At 46.5% G+C, this 21,138-nt stretch overlaps 1 protein-coding gene across 2 annotated transcripts in view; it reads right to left on the reverse strand.

Moving 5' to 3' along the window:
• Positions 1 to 21,138, reverse strand: part of SPOCK1 (SPARC (osteonectin), cwcv and kazal like domains proteoglycan 1) — a 519,342-nt gene that overhangs the window by 288,212 nt on the left and 209,992 nt on the right. The window contains exon 3 of one of the 2 annotated variants that reach the window (XM_023255519.2): positions 72 to 80. The exons of the other annotated variant lie outside the window; for it this stretch is intronic. Within the exon in view, the coding sequence (XP_023111287.1) occupies positions 72 to 80 (9 nt within the window). The remainder of the gene's footprint in view (positions 1 to 71; positions 81 to 21,138) is intronic. 2 annotated transcript variants of the gene reach the window in all.

Raw genomic sequence — 21,138 nt, forward strand, 5'->3', positions numbered from 1 at the left:
TGAAATTTACATTTTATTTGGCAACTATTTGGATGCTATGTCTACATACAGTTGAAAAGTCAAAAACCTACCTCAACTTCCTGAGTACGAAAGCATTATAAATGAGAAAAAAAAAAAATAAAAGAATCAAACAAGAGGAAGGAATGTAAACATTTTCGATAATTGCATCAAATTTTCATATTATCATAACATTACAAAGATCATATGCAAGTATTTTCTGTTAAGTCACCAACCATCATACCTTTGAAAAAGTGCCATCGTTCATTAAGTTCATGGGGAGAAACATTAGGTTACCGGGTAGAATAACACAAGTGGGGAAAAATCAGAGCGTGCTCTAGTGATCCATGTAGTTATTGCAGACCAGACAGCAAAATCATGATTAAATCCCAACGCTCAGTCATGATTTCTATCTATGAGAATTGCAAGTGAATAATTTCCTATGACACTGGTCCAAAGGGTGAAATTCGGTAAAAATCCTGAGATGACATCAGAGACCAGAAGTAACAGACCTTCTACATTTCTGCAAAGAAATTCTCCTGCCTTACAGCTCCAAAATAGCTTGAAGGAGTCTAAAACCTGAGAAAGACATGAATTTAGGTCTTAGAAACAGGTAATATGAGTAAGACTGTCATGGCGCCTCTAGCCAATTAAAGGATGACAGCCACCACAGAAGAGTTCCAGCTTCCTCACACTTTCTATGTCTCCCCATCTGTCCATCCAATCTGAGGTTGTGGGAAGTGACCCACTGTCTTGTTCATTTCTCAGTGAGAAAAACCAAGTCTGAGATTGCTTCCCAAAAGTATGGTCTGCAGTGGTTTTTGTTCTGGGATATGAATGGGTCTATGAGGCTATGTGTGTATTCGACCAAGCCAAAGGACGTCCCCCAGACTCAAAGCCATCCCTATCCCTGACTTTATTAGCAATATTATCAAAATACTTGTGCTAACCACGAGCCGCCTTCTGAATACCCAGGAGAGAAACAGCCAGAACTATGGAGGCAAAGGCAGAGGAGACAGGATAAAACAAGACCGGCTCTGATGCAGATATGGGTTTAAATTATTTCTCTGGCACTCATTGGCTGTGTGGCCCCTGCACAATCACTCAGCTTCCCAAGAGTCACACTTCCCTTATCTTTCTCTTATCCGCAGCCACCTTGAAGGTGGCTTTTTATAGGACTATACTGTATAGGACAAAAAAAATCCATGCACAAGTGGACTCACACAGTTCAGACCCATGTTGTTCAAGAGTTAACTCTAACAGGTATAAAATTTCAGTAATGTGACTTCTGGTGCATCTGAATCTTACCAATTAGGCCCAAGTGAAGGGAGGCCAATTGTACCCGGTAACAATAATTATCAAGCCTCTTAAATGCATGTAATTTTATTAGTGTCACGTACGAAGAGGAGCTTAGAAAAATAAAAAATCAGTGAAATTTGAAAACTTGAGTTCCAGGCATGTCTCTGTTTCAAGGTCAGGCTTATACTCTCTAAGATTCAGCGACCCCATCTTTAAAAAACAAAAACAAAACAAAACAAAAAACAAAAAACAAAGGTAATACACCACAGAGCTGTTTGTGCATCAAGTTTTGAACCACTATTAAATATTACATTTAACTCCATTAAAGTTTCTATTGTAAGTAACTATATCCTGATAAGGAAACTGGGCAAGCTCTGGACAGGTGACATTTCCATGTCATCACTGTATGAATGGAAAGAACAGACAGTGTTTGGCACCCCAAAATGAGGCCCCTGCCATCTTGTGGCGTGTGAGCCTTTACCTCAGAGAAAATACCAGTTATACACAGAAAATACCATGAGGCCTACCTTTGTCCAAGTAGCACAAATTCCAAGTTGAAGAGTTCTGTGAAGGCCACACCTGCCACATCCGTAGGCTGTCCAACCATGAACAGCCAGACACTACCTTCTAGACTATCAGGTACAGCTATTAACTATCACCTCGCCCCTTCTCCCGCCCCACCCATGCTGCGCGGGAGGCACGACTGGGGACAGTAGACGTGGTCATCCTCCTTGCTGACCACTGGACTCACTGGAGGGCTTTCCCAACACAGATGCCTCAGCCAGGAGCAGCCGCTTCACTGGTCTGGGCTGTGGCCTCCACAGGGGGGACAGTTTTTGGTTTTTTTTTTTTTTTAAGTTCCCCGGATGATTCTAATGGTTAGCCCCCTCAGGGGCTAAAGGAAGCCACACATCAACTCAATCACAGTAAATGAAGGATGACTCAGGAATAGTCTGGCCCACAAAGGTAGCACACCAGACGCAGCCCATCAAAGGCCTAACTCTGTCAACATCCAGAGCTTTCCAGAGTTGACTCTTCCAATCCCACGCTAACCCCTCAAGGCGTCCCCAGCTCCATATACAGCACGCATGTCCACTGGCTGCCCAGGAGAGAACCCAGGTCTCAGGTGGGACTCCTCTTCCTTCTTTTTGCTGTTCAGGCAATAACTTCAAGGGAGGGGGGGGAGGCAATAATGGGAACCTGGGACTAGCGAGGTGACACTGGTGGGTCTTGGGTTGATCAAACTGTACAAGAGACCTGCAGGTGGGGCTCTGCCCCACACCCTCACCCCACATATATTCATGCCTGAGTCACCTGCAAGGAACAAGCAGCCTTCGGGACTTGGCTCACCACAGCTGTGTTCAAAGTCAGGCCTTGTAGCAAATTGAAGTTCACATCAAAAAGTTCAAATCCAAAAAAAAAAAAAAATCAAAGAGTAGTATTACTATTAATTGTACACTAATAACGGCCGTTACTATTTGCGAATGGGCACAAGGTGCCAGACACGGCGCTAATAAGCCCTATGTTTTATTTCACCTAACATTTACAATAACCCCCTAACATAGGGGCAATGAGGACCCCTGTGAGGTAGCTGGGGAAACAGGAGCTCAGAGTGAGGAAATTATTACATAAGATCGTGCAGCTAGTAAGGGGCAGAAGAGAATGTGAACTCACTTTTGCTCAAGTCTAAAGATCATGCTCTACCCACCAGATGACGCCACCTCAGTGCCACCGTGTGAAGGGAAGAGCACAAGGTATGTATGATGGAGACCCTGCAGAGGGGCTGGCAACCCTGGGAAGAGGCCAGCAGGAGAAACCAAGGGATGGGAGATGAACACACAGACCAGAGGCCTTCAAGAGGCCCTCTCTACTGCTGCCATGAACTGTGTGTGTCTGAAGCCTCAGGTTTCCCACCTGTGAAATAGCAGGAATAAACACCTGCTTTACAAGGTCTATGTGAGATTGGATCGCAAGTCCGTCCGTCATGCGCGTGGATCCAAGAGAGGAGGGAGGACACCCTGACTCCCTGATCCACCCCTACTCAAGACGCTGGCCGGGGTTTCAGAACCATGGCCGTGAGCCCTGACAAAGCAGCCTCAGAAGCCCTCCGCCTTTGTGTGCTCTGGACTGAATGCTCACACCTGTCTGCCACCAGCAGTCCCTGGAGCCCGGTTCAAAGTGAAGTATCCAATGCAACATCAAGGCACAGCATGGAGGAGGTGGTGGCTTTGGCACCAGCCATCTCTCTAGGAAGCCACGGCTACAGACTTTGCATGAAATTTTCATTAGCTGCACAGCTAGGCCTGCTACACTTCCTCCCAACCCTGCCATTCAGCCTCGGCTCTTCAAGGGAACATCTGGGAAGCGTAGCAATGAAGACTCCCTTCGCTGTGTCCCCAAGTGTCCTAGCAGCCACCCTGCCCACCCTCCTGTGCATCCTGAGGCTCTGGCCCTCGGACCACTACATAGCAGATACTCCCCGGCAAGAGAGCCCCAGAAACAGATCTGGTCAACGTCTTTTGTCCATGCCAGTGGTGTCGGTGTCGGGATCTGAGGGTACTCATCTGAGATTTACAACTTCTGAAGTTACATTCCCCCATGGTACGAGGTAATCAGGGCAGGCAAGCCTGCTGAAAAATGGATCCACACTCCTGAGCCACAATTTACCTCTACAGTCACCGACAAGGCTTCCATGGAGAAGGGCGGGTGCCCCCTCTCTAAGGTTCCAGCCATTGCGAAAACTGGGGCTCACCAGAACAACCCTCTGAAACCGAAGACCCCCATAGGACCCACACTCCCAAAAGCCGCTGGGTCCAATGAACACATGGTCATGGAGACAAGCTACCTTTCCTCTCACTCAGCAAGAGCTTATGCAAATCTGTGAAGGATATGACAGAGCCTCTCAACCCCAGCATGCCAAAAAAGATGCTCGGTACACTCAGGAGACTTAGAGAACCAGAAAGCACTGCAGCCAGGCTCCACGCTTGGGAACCTGGTCACTAGACCTCTTGGTCCCCGACAAGATGTATCTATGTCAGGTGACAAGATGGAAAGCCCAGAGACACTGCAGGAGAGCATTCCTCATACTAAGAGCAATGTGCACTGAGTCCCCCAACAGGGGTCCAGCCCTTCTTTTGTGGGATCCATGTGCAAGTCTAGTCCATGAACATATGGCTGTCCCATTCCTCTGCAGGGAAATTCCTACAATCTGGCCATGCTCATTTGGGGTCTGGAGCGCCCGCAGAGACAGAGGAAAGGGGAAGCTGCCAAAGAAACTGGGGCAGAGACGCAAGGACCTTGATGCCTGAGGAGACATGCAGATTTTAAGGCATTGAGGAACCGCTGGAGGGCTTCCTTAGAGGTGGATTCCATCAAATTGGTATTTTCTGAACCATGCTGGGCTTACTCTGTGTGGGACAAATTAGAGGCAGTCCAAGTGAAACCAAGGACACCAGAGCCCTCCAAGGCAAAGTTATCAAGTGACATCATTTACATGGTAACAAAACACACATTCAACAGACATTTATTTCTTGTGGAGGAACACTTTGCTGGCAGAAACCATCGTAATACCTTCATTTTTACGCTCTTTTTCCATGTATTATTTGGGGAAATAACAGGAACGTTGATAATAATGCTAGTCTCTTCCAGTTCCAAAATTCAGTGATTCTAATTATGTCAAACAATCAACTGTGCCTGAAAGCTCCATATGAATAGAGCAGGAGCAATTTTCGCAGAGTAGCGAGACTACTATTGAGACTATACTAGACTATAATGTACTAGAGGAATCCAAGATGCAGCAAAGCAGTGAGCTGCCTTTGCTTTGATTTTTATTTTTGGTTCAAATGGAAGGACCTAATATGAACACAAATAGTAATTATGTCCTAGATCTTTAAAAATCCTCTTCCTATGAAATAACTTTTGAGCATTCAAGAAAGAGTCCAGTTGGATTTTTTTTTCACATGACGCTCAGAGGTACTGACACAGAAGCTCTAGCAAAAAAAAAAAAAAAAAAAAATGTCCAAGATCAAATTCTTTAGCTCAGCTACCATTTCGTGTGAGGGGGAGACTTCCGGAAGAAATCACGTAAGAAGACAGGAAGAATACAGAAAATCAAGAAGCAGTCCGAAGGGCCCAACAAGCAAGGGTAGCTACTTCATCCACTCCATCACCACACCATCTCGGGGCCCAGAGCCCACCTCCTCAGAGGCCTGGGAAAGAAAAACAGGAGCCATGGCACCAACACACATGTACCAGGACTATGTGGCTACTATGCTGGAGTGGTGTTGGGTCCTGTTGGTTAAAATCGCCTTCTCAGTCAGCCAGTTGCATGGTCACATTTTCTAGGTATCTCAACACCCTTAAGTAGTGTCTATGACCCACAGGACGAAGGAAAGAAAAAAATATAGAAAAGTGCGGGGGGAGGGGAGTGCCTGGGTGGCTCGGTCGACTAAGAATCTGACTCTTGATTTCAGCTCAAGTTATAATCTTGCAGTTAGTGAGAATGAGCACCGCGTCAGGCTGTGGGCTACTAACACGGAACCTGCTTGGGATTCTGTCTCCCCCCTCTCTCTGCCCTTCCCTCACTCATGCTCTCTCTATATATACATATAGAAAAGGACTACAGGAAAATCAAGATGGTTATAATGGTTGGGGGAATATGAAGCTGCTTGTACTTTATTAGTTATCAATTTAAAACACATGACATGGGGGTACCTGGGTGGCTCAGTCCATTAAGGATCTGGCTCTTGATTTCAGTTCAGGTCATGATCTCACAGTTTGGGAGTTCGAGCCCCACATCAGGCTCTGGGCTACAGTGCAGGCTCTGCTTGGGATTCTCTTTCCCTCTATCGCTGCCCTTGCCCTGCTTGCACTCTGTCTCTGTCTCTCTCAAAATAAAATAAACTTAAAAAAATCAACATGACATGAATTACTTCTTGTATTCGTATGTTGTCTACTCACTGATCTGTTTACTCATTCATTCATTCAAAGTTCTATGGAAGAGGGAAAATGAGGACAGCATCACTCAACCATTACAGGCAGAGAAACTCTAGTGCACAGAGAGGTAAAATCATTTGGACACGAATTCACACAGCCCTAAAACGTGCAGTAGAAGATCCATGTAGACCAACAGCTTGGGCTGAGAAATGTACCCATGTCCCAGACAAAGGAAGTAACAGTGAAACGCTTCTTGGGCCATGACCAAGGCCAATGAGTAGGAGCATTCCATTCTGATGGAACGGATCCTGAATGGAACCACAAAGCCTTACCAGTAGCCTGTTTCTGGGCTGGCACATAGGGTCGCCGTTCATTTATTCCTTTGTTCTGGCATTTCAGCTACCCTGTGAGGAATGAAAGACCTAGGATTCACAAGGGGTGACCCTCAGCTCACCCACAGTGCACAGCCCCTGGCAGAAACACGAAGGACAAGGGCCCAGGACTCAGAACAGAAATCACACATTTACCCGTGAGGCAGTGACGGCTCCGGCTCTGACACCTAAGCCAAATTGTGGCTCGATTTACTAAGGGATCCGAGGCTCAGACACCTCATCTGATTTACCAGCAGGACACACAAATCACAGCTAGACATGGAGGCACCTCGTCAGCACTGCCTGCTGGAATTATTTGCGAACAAGACCGCGCGGGTTATTTTGGTGTTACCCATCAAAGCCTCCGAGCTCCTTCCTCACATCTCTCTTTTCACGAAATTCGGCTCTTAACCCAGCTTGGAGCTGAACTCAATGGTTCTGCTTCCCCATCAGAAACGCACAAAAGCATAAAAGCCTATGGCAGTTTCTTCACCAGGAACTTCTCTTGATGTCCCCACTGCCACTGCCTAAGTGATTCTGGGCCAGCGATTCAACCTTTGCGAACTGCAGTCCCCTCACCTGTGAAATGAGGGCAAAGGTGCCCACTCCGCAGGGTGGACCGGAGGGGTCATCTGAGACATACATGCAAAACGCCCAGCACGTAGCTTGCGCCAGAAGATGGTCACTACATTTTCTAATTGACCTCTGCGCGTCCTGTGCTCTGAGCCGAAAATAGGGTTTTCGAAACAGACTGCTGGTGGACTCTGGATCAGGAGACTGGTTATACTGCCATCCTGACTCTGAGGAGATTGTGAAGCAATGAAATCTGGGTGATGGCTGCTTTGGAAAAGCAGCAGCCACGGCTCTATGCGAAAGTGTAAATAAAATGGCACTTAAGTAATCACATTACTCACAGCTTAATGCATGTGATCCAGAGCTTCAAGCAAGCGTGTGCGTGTGATGGATTTCTCATTATCTGCTGGCTGCCACTGCGGTCCATCCAACTGTCTGCAGGCGTCCTGGCTGGGAACGTCTACATGAGCTCCTGATGGGACCCACACTCCTCGCTATCGGTAGGAACAGACTGAGCAGGAAGGAGGCGATGCCTTCATAATAAGGTGATAATGCAAACAGACGTGTGTGCTTGAGGGAGAGCTACCAGGGTCTAAGTCGGCCATTAAAGGTACGTTCCTCAGTTTGCAGGGGCTCTTAAGAGTTTGGGCCGGAGGAAATTTCTAGCGTAATCCTCCTGGTCCCATCAGGTGGGGATGGAGCCTCCTCGGATGCCAAACATAGCCTACTGTCGACTTAGCAGTGTCGAGCACCAAACCAAGCACCCAAAGAAGGAGCCAGGAATGCTGCACTAAATCTACCTCCTTCGTGGGGGGAGGGAGGGTCTCTGAAATCCCAGGGGTCTCCCTTTGCCTAGAACTGCCCTGAAAGCGGTCACAAACTAACTGGAGTATGCTAGGTCCTTGGACCATTTATGCTCTGGATAAATGGAGAACCTCCAGAAAAGCTACTTCAGAATCCAATGGCAACATTAAATCTAAGTTCACCGAGGCACCTGCCACCTTTCCCCAGGGAAAGAGCTCCCTAAACATGGGTATATTTGATTGAGGCAAGGCTTGTCCTAAGAGGCTCTGCCCTTCCTGCCTCCACCTCCCAGCAGGGCTTCTGTGCCCTCACGGACTCCCCGCCTCTGCTCGCACATCAAAACTTGCTCCTGGACCCTTCCTTCAGAGCCACGTAAAGAGGACTATGATAGCTCCCAGACCATTCATATTCAACAAAGGATCCGAGCCTGAGGTGCCAAAATCCTGCCGTCTGCCAAAAGAAAGGCGAGGAATATTTGGGGAGAGGGCCCCGGCTGCCCCCTGAATTTACGGCATACCCGTCAGCCTGGTCCCAGTAAGCGTAGAAGGAGAAGAGGATGAAGAAAGCAGGGAGAGGGAAAGAGAATGAAAGTCTGCAAAGAGTCTTGAAGGGAAAACACCAGGAAAGGCAGTGCTGGCAATGTGAGAACACTTTCTCCTACAGATCCCAAATGGACCCAATGGATGGTAGCACAAGAACCCGGGACCTAGGGAGGTGCTGGCATCCTGCCGTGTTCTAAGGGACAGAGGGGAATTCAAGAAAACAGCAACTCGAGCCTGTGTTCAGCCCACAGCGGGAAGTAGCATACATCTACTGAACGTCGACTGGCAGCTGAGGACCACACTCTACACTTTACGCTGATTACTCCTCATGATGATCCCGATGACGTTGCAAGGATGGAGACGTCCGTTACCTTTCACAGCTAAGGCTCAAAGAGGTTACGTAACTTGTTTGAGGTCACACAGCAGGAAGCAGCAGAGCAGGGTTTCAAATCCAGTTCTGCCCAACCACAGAGCCCTGGGCTCTTTTCCATGTGCCACGATCACCCAGTGCCCCCCGCCCCAGAGGGCTGAGTATCTCACCAAGCCCTAGACCATCAGCTCCCAGAGGGTGGACGCCGTTAGACCCAGCTCAGACCTGAGCAACCAACAGAGACTCAGAACAGCTACGGGTTGAATGAGAACTGGTATGTGAAGACATTATGACTTTCTCTGGCAACTAGTAACTTCACTCTTTTGAAGACAAAGGCCCACCCTCAAAGCCCAGGGAAGCTGAGCCTCTAGGGCTCAGATCTGGGTGGAGGCAGAGTATGGGAAGAGAGGGGAGAAGAAGTGAAATCTCAAGAGACACCCTGGATGGGTGGCAGGGAGAGGCTATGCTACTGCACCAGACCCCTTCGTGGCTGCTGGGCGAAGCTGTGGTTCCGAGGATGAAGCAGGGGCCTGGCCAACAAGAGGCACAGCATCCAAGCAGGTTCCAGAAAGGGCTCGTTCGCATTCGAAGTGAGACCACCTTGTGAGGTGCACAGGTTTGCAGGCTGATCCGTCAATCACTCCAGACTAATGTGCCTCTTCCCCCAGCTGCAGCATAAGCTCAGACTTGACCCCGCAGCCCAGCAGACCAGGGGTGGCCCCCAAGGAGTCATTATGCGAGCACACATGCCTTCACAAACCCAGGGTCCGCATTAGTAAAAATTAGATGCAAATGTGATAGGGGTCATGGCTCGCCTTCCTGCTGGCCCTTGCCTGCCACACAACAATGATGCCCGAATGACAGAATCGGAGAAAATACTTAATAAATTATGACCACGCACTCAAGCACAGCAGCCCAGACCTTTTGTGCTTATTAACACGGTCTCTCTGCTCTTTAGAGGACCGCAGTATTCTTAAGTCTTTTGCAACTAAAAGGTACCTGGGAACATAAATCTTCCTCACTGCAATGTGAACAACTCCCGTAACAACAACGGCAGTTCATTACCATGCCATTTTGGGTTCTATTTCTCCAAGAAAATAAATTACCAGTTTAAAAACTATCAGAAACATGTTCCACTAATACTCAGCTTAAACATGATTATTTATTAGAAAGTATTGGAAGCTACTCACACCTGTGGTAACCATAAGCACATGTGGTCCTCAGTGTGTTTTATATTTAAAGGCGGGAAAAATACATAAAACAAAAAGTGGTACAGATTTCCATTTAAAAAATTTTTTTAGTGTTTATTTGTTTTTGAGAGAGAGAGAGAGACAGCACAAGTGGGGGAAGGGCAGAGAGAGAGGAAGACACAGAACCCAAAGCAGGCTCCAGGCTCTGAGCCGTCAGCACAGAGCCCGACGCGGGGCTCGAACTCAAGAACCGTGAGACCGTGACCTGAGCCGAAGTCAGAAGTTTAACCGACTGAGCCACCCAGGCACCTTTAGATTTCTGTTTTTAAATCTGGCCTCTGTGGCAGATCTTGGTGATGGACCAAATGCTCAGGAAGGGAAGAACCGGGCAGGCAAGCGATGGGAGAGAGGAAAACACACCGGGTACAGTGGCTACCCTATGCCAGGTGGGGCTCACCCCTCCAAACTAGGGCTCTGCAAACCTTTTCTGTGAAGGGCCAGAAAGTAAATATCATCTCCCTTTGTGGGCAAGACACATACTCTTGTCATAAAAGATGATAACGTTAAAAACTAGGTATTTTAAAGGAAGATGTACATACATTCTATTCAGTTCAACAGACGCTTATTTGACTCTCTTGGTGATGATTATCTAAGGGCTTATTACAGGAGGCGAGGAGCAGCTGGAGAGTTTCCTTACCATCCTGAAGTTCCATCCTTAACAAAAACAGACTCTGTAATCCGGAGGCAAAATGGAGGAGACTCACTGTAACAACTTATCAGATGCTCCGGTGAACTCCTTGGCCACAGGGCTCCTGGCTGCTGCCCCCAAGGCCATCATCCCTCCCTCACCCACACGTTAGGGCAACCAACAAAGGCCTCACACAGCCATCATGATGTCAACAGTTTCGGTCCAGATTTCCCCGGCAAAAGACAGCTGCGGCCCAGCCATGAGACCACCCATGTGCACTAAGCCACGTACTCTACCTCCTGGGCTCAGACTTTTTGGTCAAAACTTGTCTCTAGCTGAGGTTCTGGGACACAGAGGCCTGCTCCTGTCTGAGCATTTGGTGACACTTCCCTGGAGTGACAGCACTGGCAAAGAGTCCTTAAGGACCCATGAGACTTCTCCCACAACCTACCCAACTGGAAAACGACAAAAAAAAAAAAAAAAAAACACTCATAATTGTCTTCCTGAGACCACTGTGGGTGCAAATTTAGTTAAATTGTTGGAAATTAGCTAACCAGGGAAAGAAACTGCATTTCCTTCTCTTTTTGCATCTCCAGCTCCAAGGACAAGATTCCTCTCAGATGCCCCTAAAAGTTTCTGCAATTGTCTCTAGACAGGCACTAGTGAGGAGAGAAAGTAAATTGCTCTCTGCAATTACTAAGCTTTGAACTCCCTAAACAGCCAATCTTCATGCTGCCATTGTAGTCGTGTCTACGGACGGCTGGTTCAGGCGAGGGCAATCATTCCCAGAGCCCTCCGCTACTGCTAAATGTTCAAAAGGCAATGTGGAAAATTACCCAGAAAACAGCTGTTTATGCTTTAGGCAGCTCCTACATGGGGAGAGAAGCAATGGGCGGGTGGAAGTCAGAAGCCATAAAATTGAGAAAATACTATTTTCAAGTTAAATGTGAAGGGAAGTCCCTTTGCGAGAGGTAATCAATAGTCAAGCGGAAGCCAAGAGGACAAGACTCCCCGGTTAAGGAGAGAAGGCAAGCGGTTAAGAGTCACCCCCAAATAACAAGTCACTGAGCTAGAGCAGGCCCCAGAGAGTGAACTCACCGCCTGTTACGGTCACCGGAGCACTCAAGGGGCCTCACCCAGCAAGGGGAACTGGGCCCAGCCCCCAGATGCTGTATGATTTTCTCCTCCCATGCACACAACTCTACAACACAGAGGTAGCTTCTAAATCATCTGTAGTAAATTGTGCTACTGAAGGCACAGTGCTGACATTCTGAAAGGCCAGGTAATGGCAGCTGTGATTCCCCTCCAACCATAAGCCAAGAATCTAAGAGACTTGGAAACCTTGGATACACCCAACCCCAACTCTGTTCCAAGTCTTGCCAGCAAGCCACCCTCAACATAGAGGCTCAGCACGGTATCCTGAGTCCTATTCAGAGCTTCCCATAGGAGGGTCCCACCTCCCTAACCAGGCCAATTCCCACAGGCATAGTTGTGAGGATTCGATCAGTAGGCTGGAAACTAAGAGTCTTCAACTAATGAATAGAAAGACAAGATCTGGAAGCAGCCAGAGATTCTGATCTCTGGACTCTCTGAGGTTTTGGAGACCAGGCAGTCATTAGATGCTAAGCTTGGACACCAGGCTACATTTAAAAGGGAAATCTGGACTCACAATGATTTTTTACTTCCACAATTCTAGACCAGGTTGTTGCTAAGCATCGAAGTCCAGCACATTTTATCCAAAACCTTAAGGTTCTCCTGAGTGCACGAGGGGAACAAGATGCAATGACTTCCAGAATGAGGAGAAATTGGAAAACTTTCAAAGGTACTGAGGAGGCAATCAGCTTCAAAGATCTATTTCTGAGATGGAGAACTGGGGAAGGAGAAGCTTACCTAAATTTTACATCAGGACTGAACTATTCATAGCAGGAGGCTGGAATGTGGTTTTGTTGGCTTGATCCAAATTGCAAAGAGCAAGGATGCATCTTCATTGGCAGGGTGGCAGGGTAGAGAACTGAGCTTTGGAGCCCAGCAGAGCCACGAGGCATCTGGCCTCCAGCGTGTATTCCCTGTGTGACTTTGGAAAGGTACTAAACCTCTCACTATTCCAATCTATAAACTGAGGTTATTAATGGGGCCAACTCCTTAGACTTTACAGAGTCCAAATGAATAGTAGTCCATGAATACTCATAAACAGTAGCCATTATAAGTAGAATTACTGTTTAATGGGTGATTCTCATTTAGGTGCATTTTAACTCTGGATTCCTCTTCTTTTCAAAGCCTTCCCATCACTACCATTTGAGGGGGGAAAAACACCCTAAAGGGAATGCTTGATTGGCCTGTTGCTTTTCTTTAAAACACAGTATACTCTGGTTTCAAGGTCTCAAAACAGATGCAAAGAGTCAGTGACTTGGAGTCTTAAAAAAGAAGAAAGCAAAAACCCTCCCTAACATGTAAGCCAGAGGCAAAGGTGAGGAAAGGTGGTTCTGTTTCATCATAAAGAAAAAGAAATTAAAAAAAAAGGGGGAAGGAAAAAAAAGAAAAAGTAATTCTTGTGGAGGAAAGACCACAAGTCTCCCAGCTGGAGATGTGCTGGTTGAAGCTAGGACAAAGCTGTAGAGAGCGGTACACTGTTCTCAACAAGAGCGGGAAAACACGTTTTTCTAGATGTGGTTTTAAATTATGTAAGGGAAACAGTATGCAAAGAAGAAAACTCATAAATATCTTCCTCATCAAGAAACATCCGAAGAGTGAAAGAAACAAGCCAGAGTGAAAGAAGATACTTGCATCATTTGAAACCAACAAATGGCTTAGGGCGCCCGGGGGGCTCAGTTGGTTAGGTGTCTGACTTCAGCTCAGGTCATGATCTTCTGATTTGCAGGTATGAGCCCCACGATGGGCTCTGTACTGATAGCTCAGAGCCTGGAGACTGCTTTGGATTCTGTGTCTCCCTCTCTCTCTGCCCCTCCCCCACTCGAACTCCATCTCTCAAAAATAAACAAACATTAAAAAATTCTAAAAACAAAAACAAATGACTTGCATCCAGAATATAAAGACTGTACACAAATCAGTAATAGAAAAAACGACCCCATGCAAAATATGGGCAGGAGATTTGAATAGGGCACTTCTAAATAGAGGATACCCCTAAGCCAACATTTATCAGAAGCGCTTAAGCCTTAAACTATGACTTTGCACAGTATAAGGAAAGATGAAGGACAACTGGCACTGTCAGGCAGGGCACAAGGCGAGGCGCTGATGTGATGTTAGCCACTTCAGAAGATGGCTTGACAGGTGCCCCAGAGACTCCACCCCCCAGGAAGATACCCAACACAAATGGGCACACGTACGCAAAAGGCTTATACAAGAACGGTCATCAGCAGCAACACTCAAAGTAACCCTCAGTGCAACAACTCAAGTATCTACCAATAGCCAATGGATCGACTGTGGTCTGTGTGTGCACAAGGGAACAGTAGGCAGCAATGGCAACAGACCAAACGTCGCTACGCATTACAACATGGACGGCCCCAGGTGCATAAACTGGCACAGAAGAGCACAAACTGTATGATGTCATTTACAGCGAATTCAAAAATGGCAAGACTAAGCTCTGATGCAAAGTTGGAACAGCAACTCTGGGAAGAAGCGAGGGAGTAAGTTAGCGAGGACAAGTCACACTCACAGGTGCCAGGAACATTCTGTCTCTTGCCCTAGGTGCAGGTTGCACAGGTTTGCTCCCTTACTAATAAGTCTATTCTATCTGGCACTTGGTAAGCATTCGTATTAGACTCCACTAAAAAAGTGTAACGAGTGAGTGAAATAAAGAAAGAATCTATTCTGTTGTACCTATGTGATCTAGGCAGGTCACTGCTTAGTTGGAAATAAAGAAATATTCCGAGCCAGAAAAAGGCATTTCCTGGAAACACCCACATGGCAGAAAGTGTTTTTGTGACAGCTGGACAGGCACACCCCAGAGTCGGAGAGATGGGTCTTAGTCTAGACCATAAAAGTCAGGAAGCCAGAAAGCCACAAGGGAAACCCAGGACCTGCACAAATAACCATCAATGTATTAACTGCTCCTTAAGTGGCAGCATTGTTTTAAACACTTAAATGGATTAATTCATGTAATCCTCATAAATTCCTACTTTTCAAATAAACACAGAGGAGTTAAGTGTGTGACATAAGGTCACACAATTAGCAAGGGACAGAGCATGGACTCATTCAGCCCAGGGACTACTGCTCTGGAATTCACATGCTTTAGGCACGTGCTATGCCAGCACCGAAACCACCTGACCATCTAAGAACGAACAATAAATCCAGCCACTCACCTCAGCAGAAGCAGTCACGGAAGCAATGGGGAGAGGAAAGTCAGGCCAAGAGGAGAAAATCCATGGCTTACAGAGCACCTACTAAGTGCTAGGCAATGAGCTAGGTACTCTAAACCAAATTTGATTTAATTTTCAGAAGAGCACTATCAGGCACTGTAGCTACTCTTACCATCCCTATTTGAGAGAAGTAGGAAGTGAGGCTTGGAAAACGTTAACTTTCCACTGCTGATGAAGGGCACGGGGAGGATCTGAACCGCAAAGTCCCACAACCTGAAAGGTCAGTAAGGTCTACAGGCCAGAATAGGTCCTGGCAGCACCGTGTTTCCATGGCAACTCCAGGGAAGCCACCATCACTGAAGTGGAGTTTACGAGGGGAAGTTCACACCTGCGAGATTGCTTTACAGGACCAGACCAGCGCCCAATCCAACCAGTAAGAATGGAGCCCTCCTGCTCGGCGACAGGGGTGGGCTGACATGTAAGGATCCCTCCACAAACAAAAGCTGGAGTGAGATGTCCTATCTGGAGTGGTGGAGCAGACATCTGTTCTGTCTGTGCCAGAGGGTCCCCCTCTTCTTATAAGAGAATGCTTTACCCATGATTCAGGCCTGGCTCACCATGGCTCACACGGACGAGAGCAAGCGAGAGAGGGGATTTCACCCTCCTGGCCATACCACAGCGATTCACCCAGGAATTGGTACATGACCTTGCAGATGAGTCAGAGTCCTCTCTGAGCTTGTATATGGATGCTGGAGAGAGAGGGCTCTAAGTGACTCCTTTAGGAAGAACTGGCTTGGAACTTCTCCAGAATATCTTCCCAGTCACATGGAAAAATCATGTCTAAGGATAAAGCCAGTGTGTCAGAGCAGATGTAGTGGGGAGACAAAGAGAAAGTGAGGGCAAGCCCTGGATGCAGCCCTGCCTGAAGTCCAACATTGGACTTTCTAAGTACATGGAACACAACCTGGCTTTGCATTTAAGCTAGTCTGAATTGGGTTTCACTGCCTTGCAACCATGAGAGTCCTAACATAGCACAGGTCTCTGGATAAGGTAGGATATAGGGCTATGTTCTGAAACAAGTGATGGCAGATTGAACAGGGGAAGCCAAGCAGTCTGAAAGGCCTCTAAGGAGGGTTCCGTACAGGAACTATGCTGGGCTGAACTCCCAAAACCTATCATCAGCTTCGGGGAAAGGAAGGTAACACAGATTCATGAGAAAACTCCATCGTCTCCACTCACTGGCGTAGTAGGGAGAAAACAAAACAAAACAAAACAAAACAGAACAACTGGGGGGAAGCCAGATCAAAATGTTGGGGCAGCTACCAGGGTGCAGAACCGATATCAAACAGCTGAGTCACCTATCATCTTTCAGAGCAAACAGCTGTCAGAAGGAAGCACTTCCACGGCAGAGCTGAACACAGCCAGGCTTGGCTCTTACCAATGGATCTCTATGGGGTAATGAATCGACCCATCTTTAACAAGATTTTCCTGCGATTTTAATTCCATCCAAGAGTCAACCAGTGAGAAAGAACAAAATGATAGTTTACTACCTGCAGATACACACCTTAACTTTTAAATTCGTATCTTCAGATAGGAAGGGGGTCGGGAATAAGAGGAAATTAAATCCATAAATCCACTGATTTATCACTGCACAAACACAGAACTGGCATGACAGTAAACTCTTTTCGCAGACTGTATTTCCCCCAGAGTCAGTGCTGCAAACACAGTGGAAAATCCTGATTTGGAATGAGAAATAATTCCGTTTTAATCTTGTTTATCTTCTTGGTCTGGTAATCCCCTGTGGCCACTGCCCACCTGGCACGTTCCTGTAAGAAAACTGTGGCCACAGTTGTTTCATTCAATTCTGTGGTTGGTTTGTGGAATGTTTTTTTCAATGTATACAATAGAGGCCATTGGGTATTGGGATTATTTTTCTTAAATAAATCTAATACACCAACACCAAGCACCATTTATTTCAGGAATATGTTGAAAGTACAAATAACATGTAGGCAGCCTTTATGAGAGCACATGAAATGCTATCTGCAGGGAAGTTAACAGAGCCCAACAAATTAGGCTAATCTCAAGTGGACCAGGAGGAAGCAAACAGACTCACCAAAGCAAAATGCAATTAGTAACAATATTCTGCAATTCGGCAGCTCGCGTCATCAGAGCATCTGAGGATGTGCAACATGCCTTAATTAATTCTGGCAGTGCCCTTTAGAGCCCCAAATCGCAAACTTTAGCCTGCATGGAAATCCTAAAGTGACCTCTTTCTTGCCCTCAGAAACCCTGATTCGGGGAATCTGCCACGGGGCTTAGAAACCCTACCCTGCCTACTCCCCTAAGTGAACGTGATCATGGAGGTCTGGAAACAGCGTGATGAAATGCCCCACAGACAAAGGTATGACCACTCACCACATACACGGACCACAGCTCAGGAGAAGTAAGGGTTTGCCACTTGCTCTGGGGTTGCGACGTCCAATAGAACTTTCGGTGATGACGGAAAGGTTCGGGAGTCCTCACTGCCCAATACAGTAGCCACATGTGGTTGATGAGCACTTGAAACATAACTAGTATGACCGAAACACCGAACGTTTAATTGTGGTCCGTTTCAATTTAATTAATTAATTTATTTATTTTAGACAAATTTCTGTTGTTTAATGTTTATTTATTTTTGAGACAGAGAGAGACAGAGCATGAACGGGGGAGGGGCAGAGAGAGAGGGAGACACAGAATCCGAAACAGGCTCCAGGCTCTGAGCGGTCAGTACAGAGCCCGACGCGGGGCTCGAACTCACAGACCGCGAGATCGTGACCTGAGCCGAAGTCGGCCGCTTAACCGACTGAGCCACCCAGGCGCCCCCATTTCAATTTAATTTAAACGGTCATGCATCTATGGCTTATTTACTGAACTATGCAGCTCTAGACCCCATAGCAGCATTTAAGGAAAAGATGGAAGTTAACTGGATTAGACCATATTCATTTCCACCTTTGACCAATTATCAGCAATTTCTTTTTCTTATCTATATACATGAACAAAATGGCATGGTCTGAGTACCTACTACTGTCAAAAACTCCATCAGGCAAGTTTTATAGATGAGGAAAACTGAGGCTCAAAGAGGCTAAACATGTGCTCGATGTTATAGGACTGGACACGACAGAGTCAAGATTTGAACACAAATCCTACGATCCCAATACCACACCGTTTCCACTAAAACATGGAAAACATGTCGTCTCCATATATGGGGGCTCAACTCAAAACACGAAGAGAAGGTAATGGAACTGTCACCTCCCTTACCCTCAACTCCTGACATTTTTCATTATTTTCCACATATCAACTGCTATTCTTATGCAGGGTTCTATAAATACAGTATAACACAGAGAAAGGAAAAGGTCCCAGGTGCCAACCACAAACTGCAGGATTCGGCCCTCATTGGCCCCACACCACCCCCTGCCATCTGCCCCTCTGCCTTCTGCTCGCTCTGCTCTAGCCACACTGGCCTTCTGCGACAGCAACACAGCAGGCAGTCTCCTGCCTCAGGACCTTTGCACTAGCTGTTTTCTCCCCCTGAAAGGCTCTTCCTTCAGATATTCACATGACACAGTCTTTCTTGAGATCTCTGCTCAACTCTCCTTTATATGTGAGTTCTTCTGCCACTACTTTTTGAAGTTCTCTTTCTGACTCCAAAGCCACTACTCCTGGTACTGACTCCCTGAATTCTTCTCTGTAGTGTTTATCACCTGTTTATTGTCTGTCTTCCTCTACTCCCACTGGGACATAAGCTGCATGAGGACAGGAATTGTCTTGTTCACTGATATACCCTAGCACCTGGTCCAGAAAAGGCACTCGGTAAGTACTCTGAATAAGTACACAGATAGACAATAAAAGTTTACCTGCATGGTTCCAAGAGAGGTGTTATTTTTTGTCCTTCGTACTTTTCTAGGTGTCCCCAACAGTCTACAGTAAACATCAATGCCCCTTGCAGTCATTAAATCAATAAACGTCCTTCCCATTATCCTTCTTGGTCATCACTGGGTGGCCCGAGAGTCACCACCTCCATGAAGTCCTAAACCTGCACCTACTCTCCACCCTTCCCTCTGTGAGCTCTGCTAACAACGGCATAGAGCTAACGTCCCCTTGAAACAGAGATTGTCAAGTCTGTGGGTCACCAAACCTGCCAGATCCAAGGAACTCAACCACAGGGGCCTGCCAATGAATCATACTCAACTTCTGTGATTTAAATAATGTAACTCCATTTCTGACGACTTTACCATTGGATAGGAGGCTAAAAATGAAAGGTCCTGGTACTTGCTGAAGTAGCTGTACATTCCCCTCCACATCAAGGCCAACTGTAAACCCTGTTCACAATGCCGGCTTCATGAAGCTGGAGGTAGGCTCCACCTCACTGACCAGCCATGCTTAGATAATGCTTCTTAACTGGGAGGTGGGGGGGGAAGTACTGTTGGATGTGGGTTCTGATTTATACCAATCAACTATCAGCAGACTTCTGTCACATGTAAAACAATAAATGCACCGGGTAATCAGTTCATTTCACCAAGGTCTGTCTCGCACATATCCCCTTACTGAATCTTCTAAGTAACTCAGTAAGGTGGGTTTTATTATTATTATTATTCCTGTTAAGAAGTTGAGGAAACTGCAGCACAGAGAGACAAGAGGATTTCTGACATGTCACGTGTCAGATAGGTAGAGGGAGAGGGGAAGCCGGAATTCAAACTCACAGCCTGTGCTTAGTTAAAGGACACAATCTCTAATTGTGAAAGTTATGAGTCAAGCTGCAAGGGTGTCCAGACAATACGGAAGTTGTGACAGGCAGCTACAAAACGTGGCATGGCTGACTGAGTATGAACTAAAGGAGCATCCAGGCTGTGAAATTGTGCTCCTGGCTGTTCCTATGAACACTATTGTTTGACAAGTGCTGCCCAGTGAATTGGTAGATGGAAAGGCTTTTCCACTGGCCTGAAACTAATGCAGGCCTCATAAGTAAATAGCACTCATCTGTGACAAGCACAGATAAATCCCAGTTTAGGGCTCCCCTCTGGAAGGGCTGGTGGAGGTGTCCAGATGCTCCATTGGTACAATTTATCATCCCAGAGAGACAGGTTAAAAGGTGCTCTCAACACCACGCACAATCTTGACACAGGCTCACAGAGCAGGGACTGGGGACCTAGGATAGGATGTGGCATGCAGAATGAAGCATGGACCTCCGCAGCAGGCTTCCTGACATGAGGCCCCCTGAGCCGTCCAGCACAAGGGTGAACGGCAATAAACTAACCCCAATGAATCGTAATACGTTTGCTTAAAGAATTTTAGCTAAACTTCAAGAAAAGGCAAAAGAAGAGATAAGAAGATATATAGAATTTGTTTAATTGTACCAGTATGACATATATGTATGTACACATACATTATATACATGCATATGTACATATAATGCACACATATAATGCATATGTATGTACACACATATCAATCTGTGTCAGAGATTCTATCTAGTAAGGTGAGCAGGTGCCTTCAACTGAGGTACAAAAGAAGGATGTCTGTGCATATTTAATTTTAATAAAAAATAGAAAAGGTATATCAATTGGAAAAAGTACAGCTATAAACTGTAAGGGTAGAAAACAGACAAACTTTCATTGCAGAAGACCACAGTTCCACAATCTCATTGAGAAAAGAAATACAACTATACATTATATGATTAAGAGACCATACTTTAATGTGGTCCACAGAAGGGTCTCTGGAGCCAGACAGACCTGGCCCTAACCTCACATCTCCCACGCACTAGCTACGAAACTTTGGGAAAGTCACGTAAGTGTCAGCTCTCAAACAGGGATAGCTGTTTAAGAATTACATGACTCGGTATACGTAAGATAACTTTTAACACAGTGCCGTGTGTATAATGAGACTTGATCAAGGTCACTGCCTTCTCTTCTCATTGTGGTGGCCTGACCATAGCTCACCCTGAGCGTAGGGTGTCTGTCTGCTTGGGACATCAGAATGGGGCCTCCCCAGAGCTCCTGCGGGAACTGCAGACATAG

This window comes from Felis catus, chromosome A1, assembly GCF_018350175.1.
Source record: "Felis catus isolate Fca126 chromosome A1, F.catus_Fca126_mat1.0, whole genome shotgun sequence".
Classification (NCBI taxonomy): Eukaryota; Metazoa; Chordata; class Mammalia; order Carnivora; family Felidae; genus Felis; species Felis catus.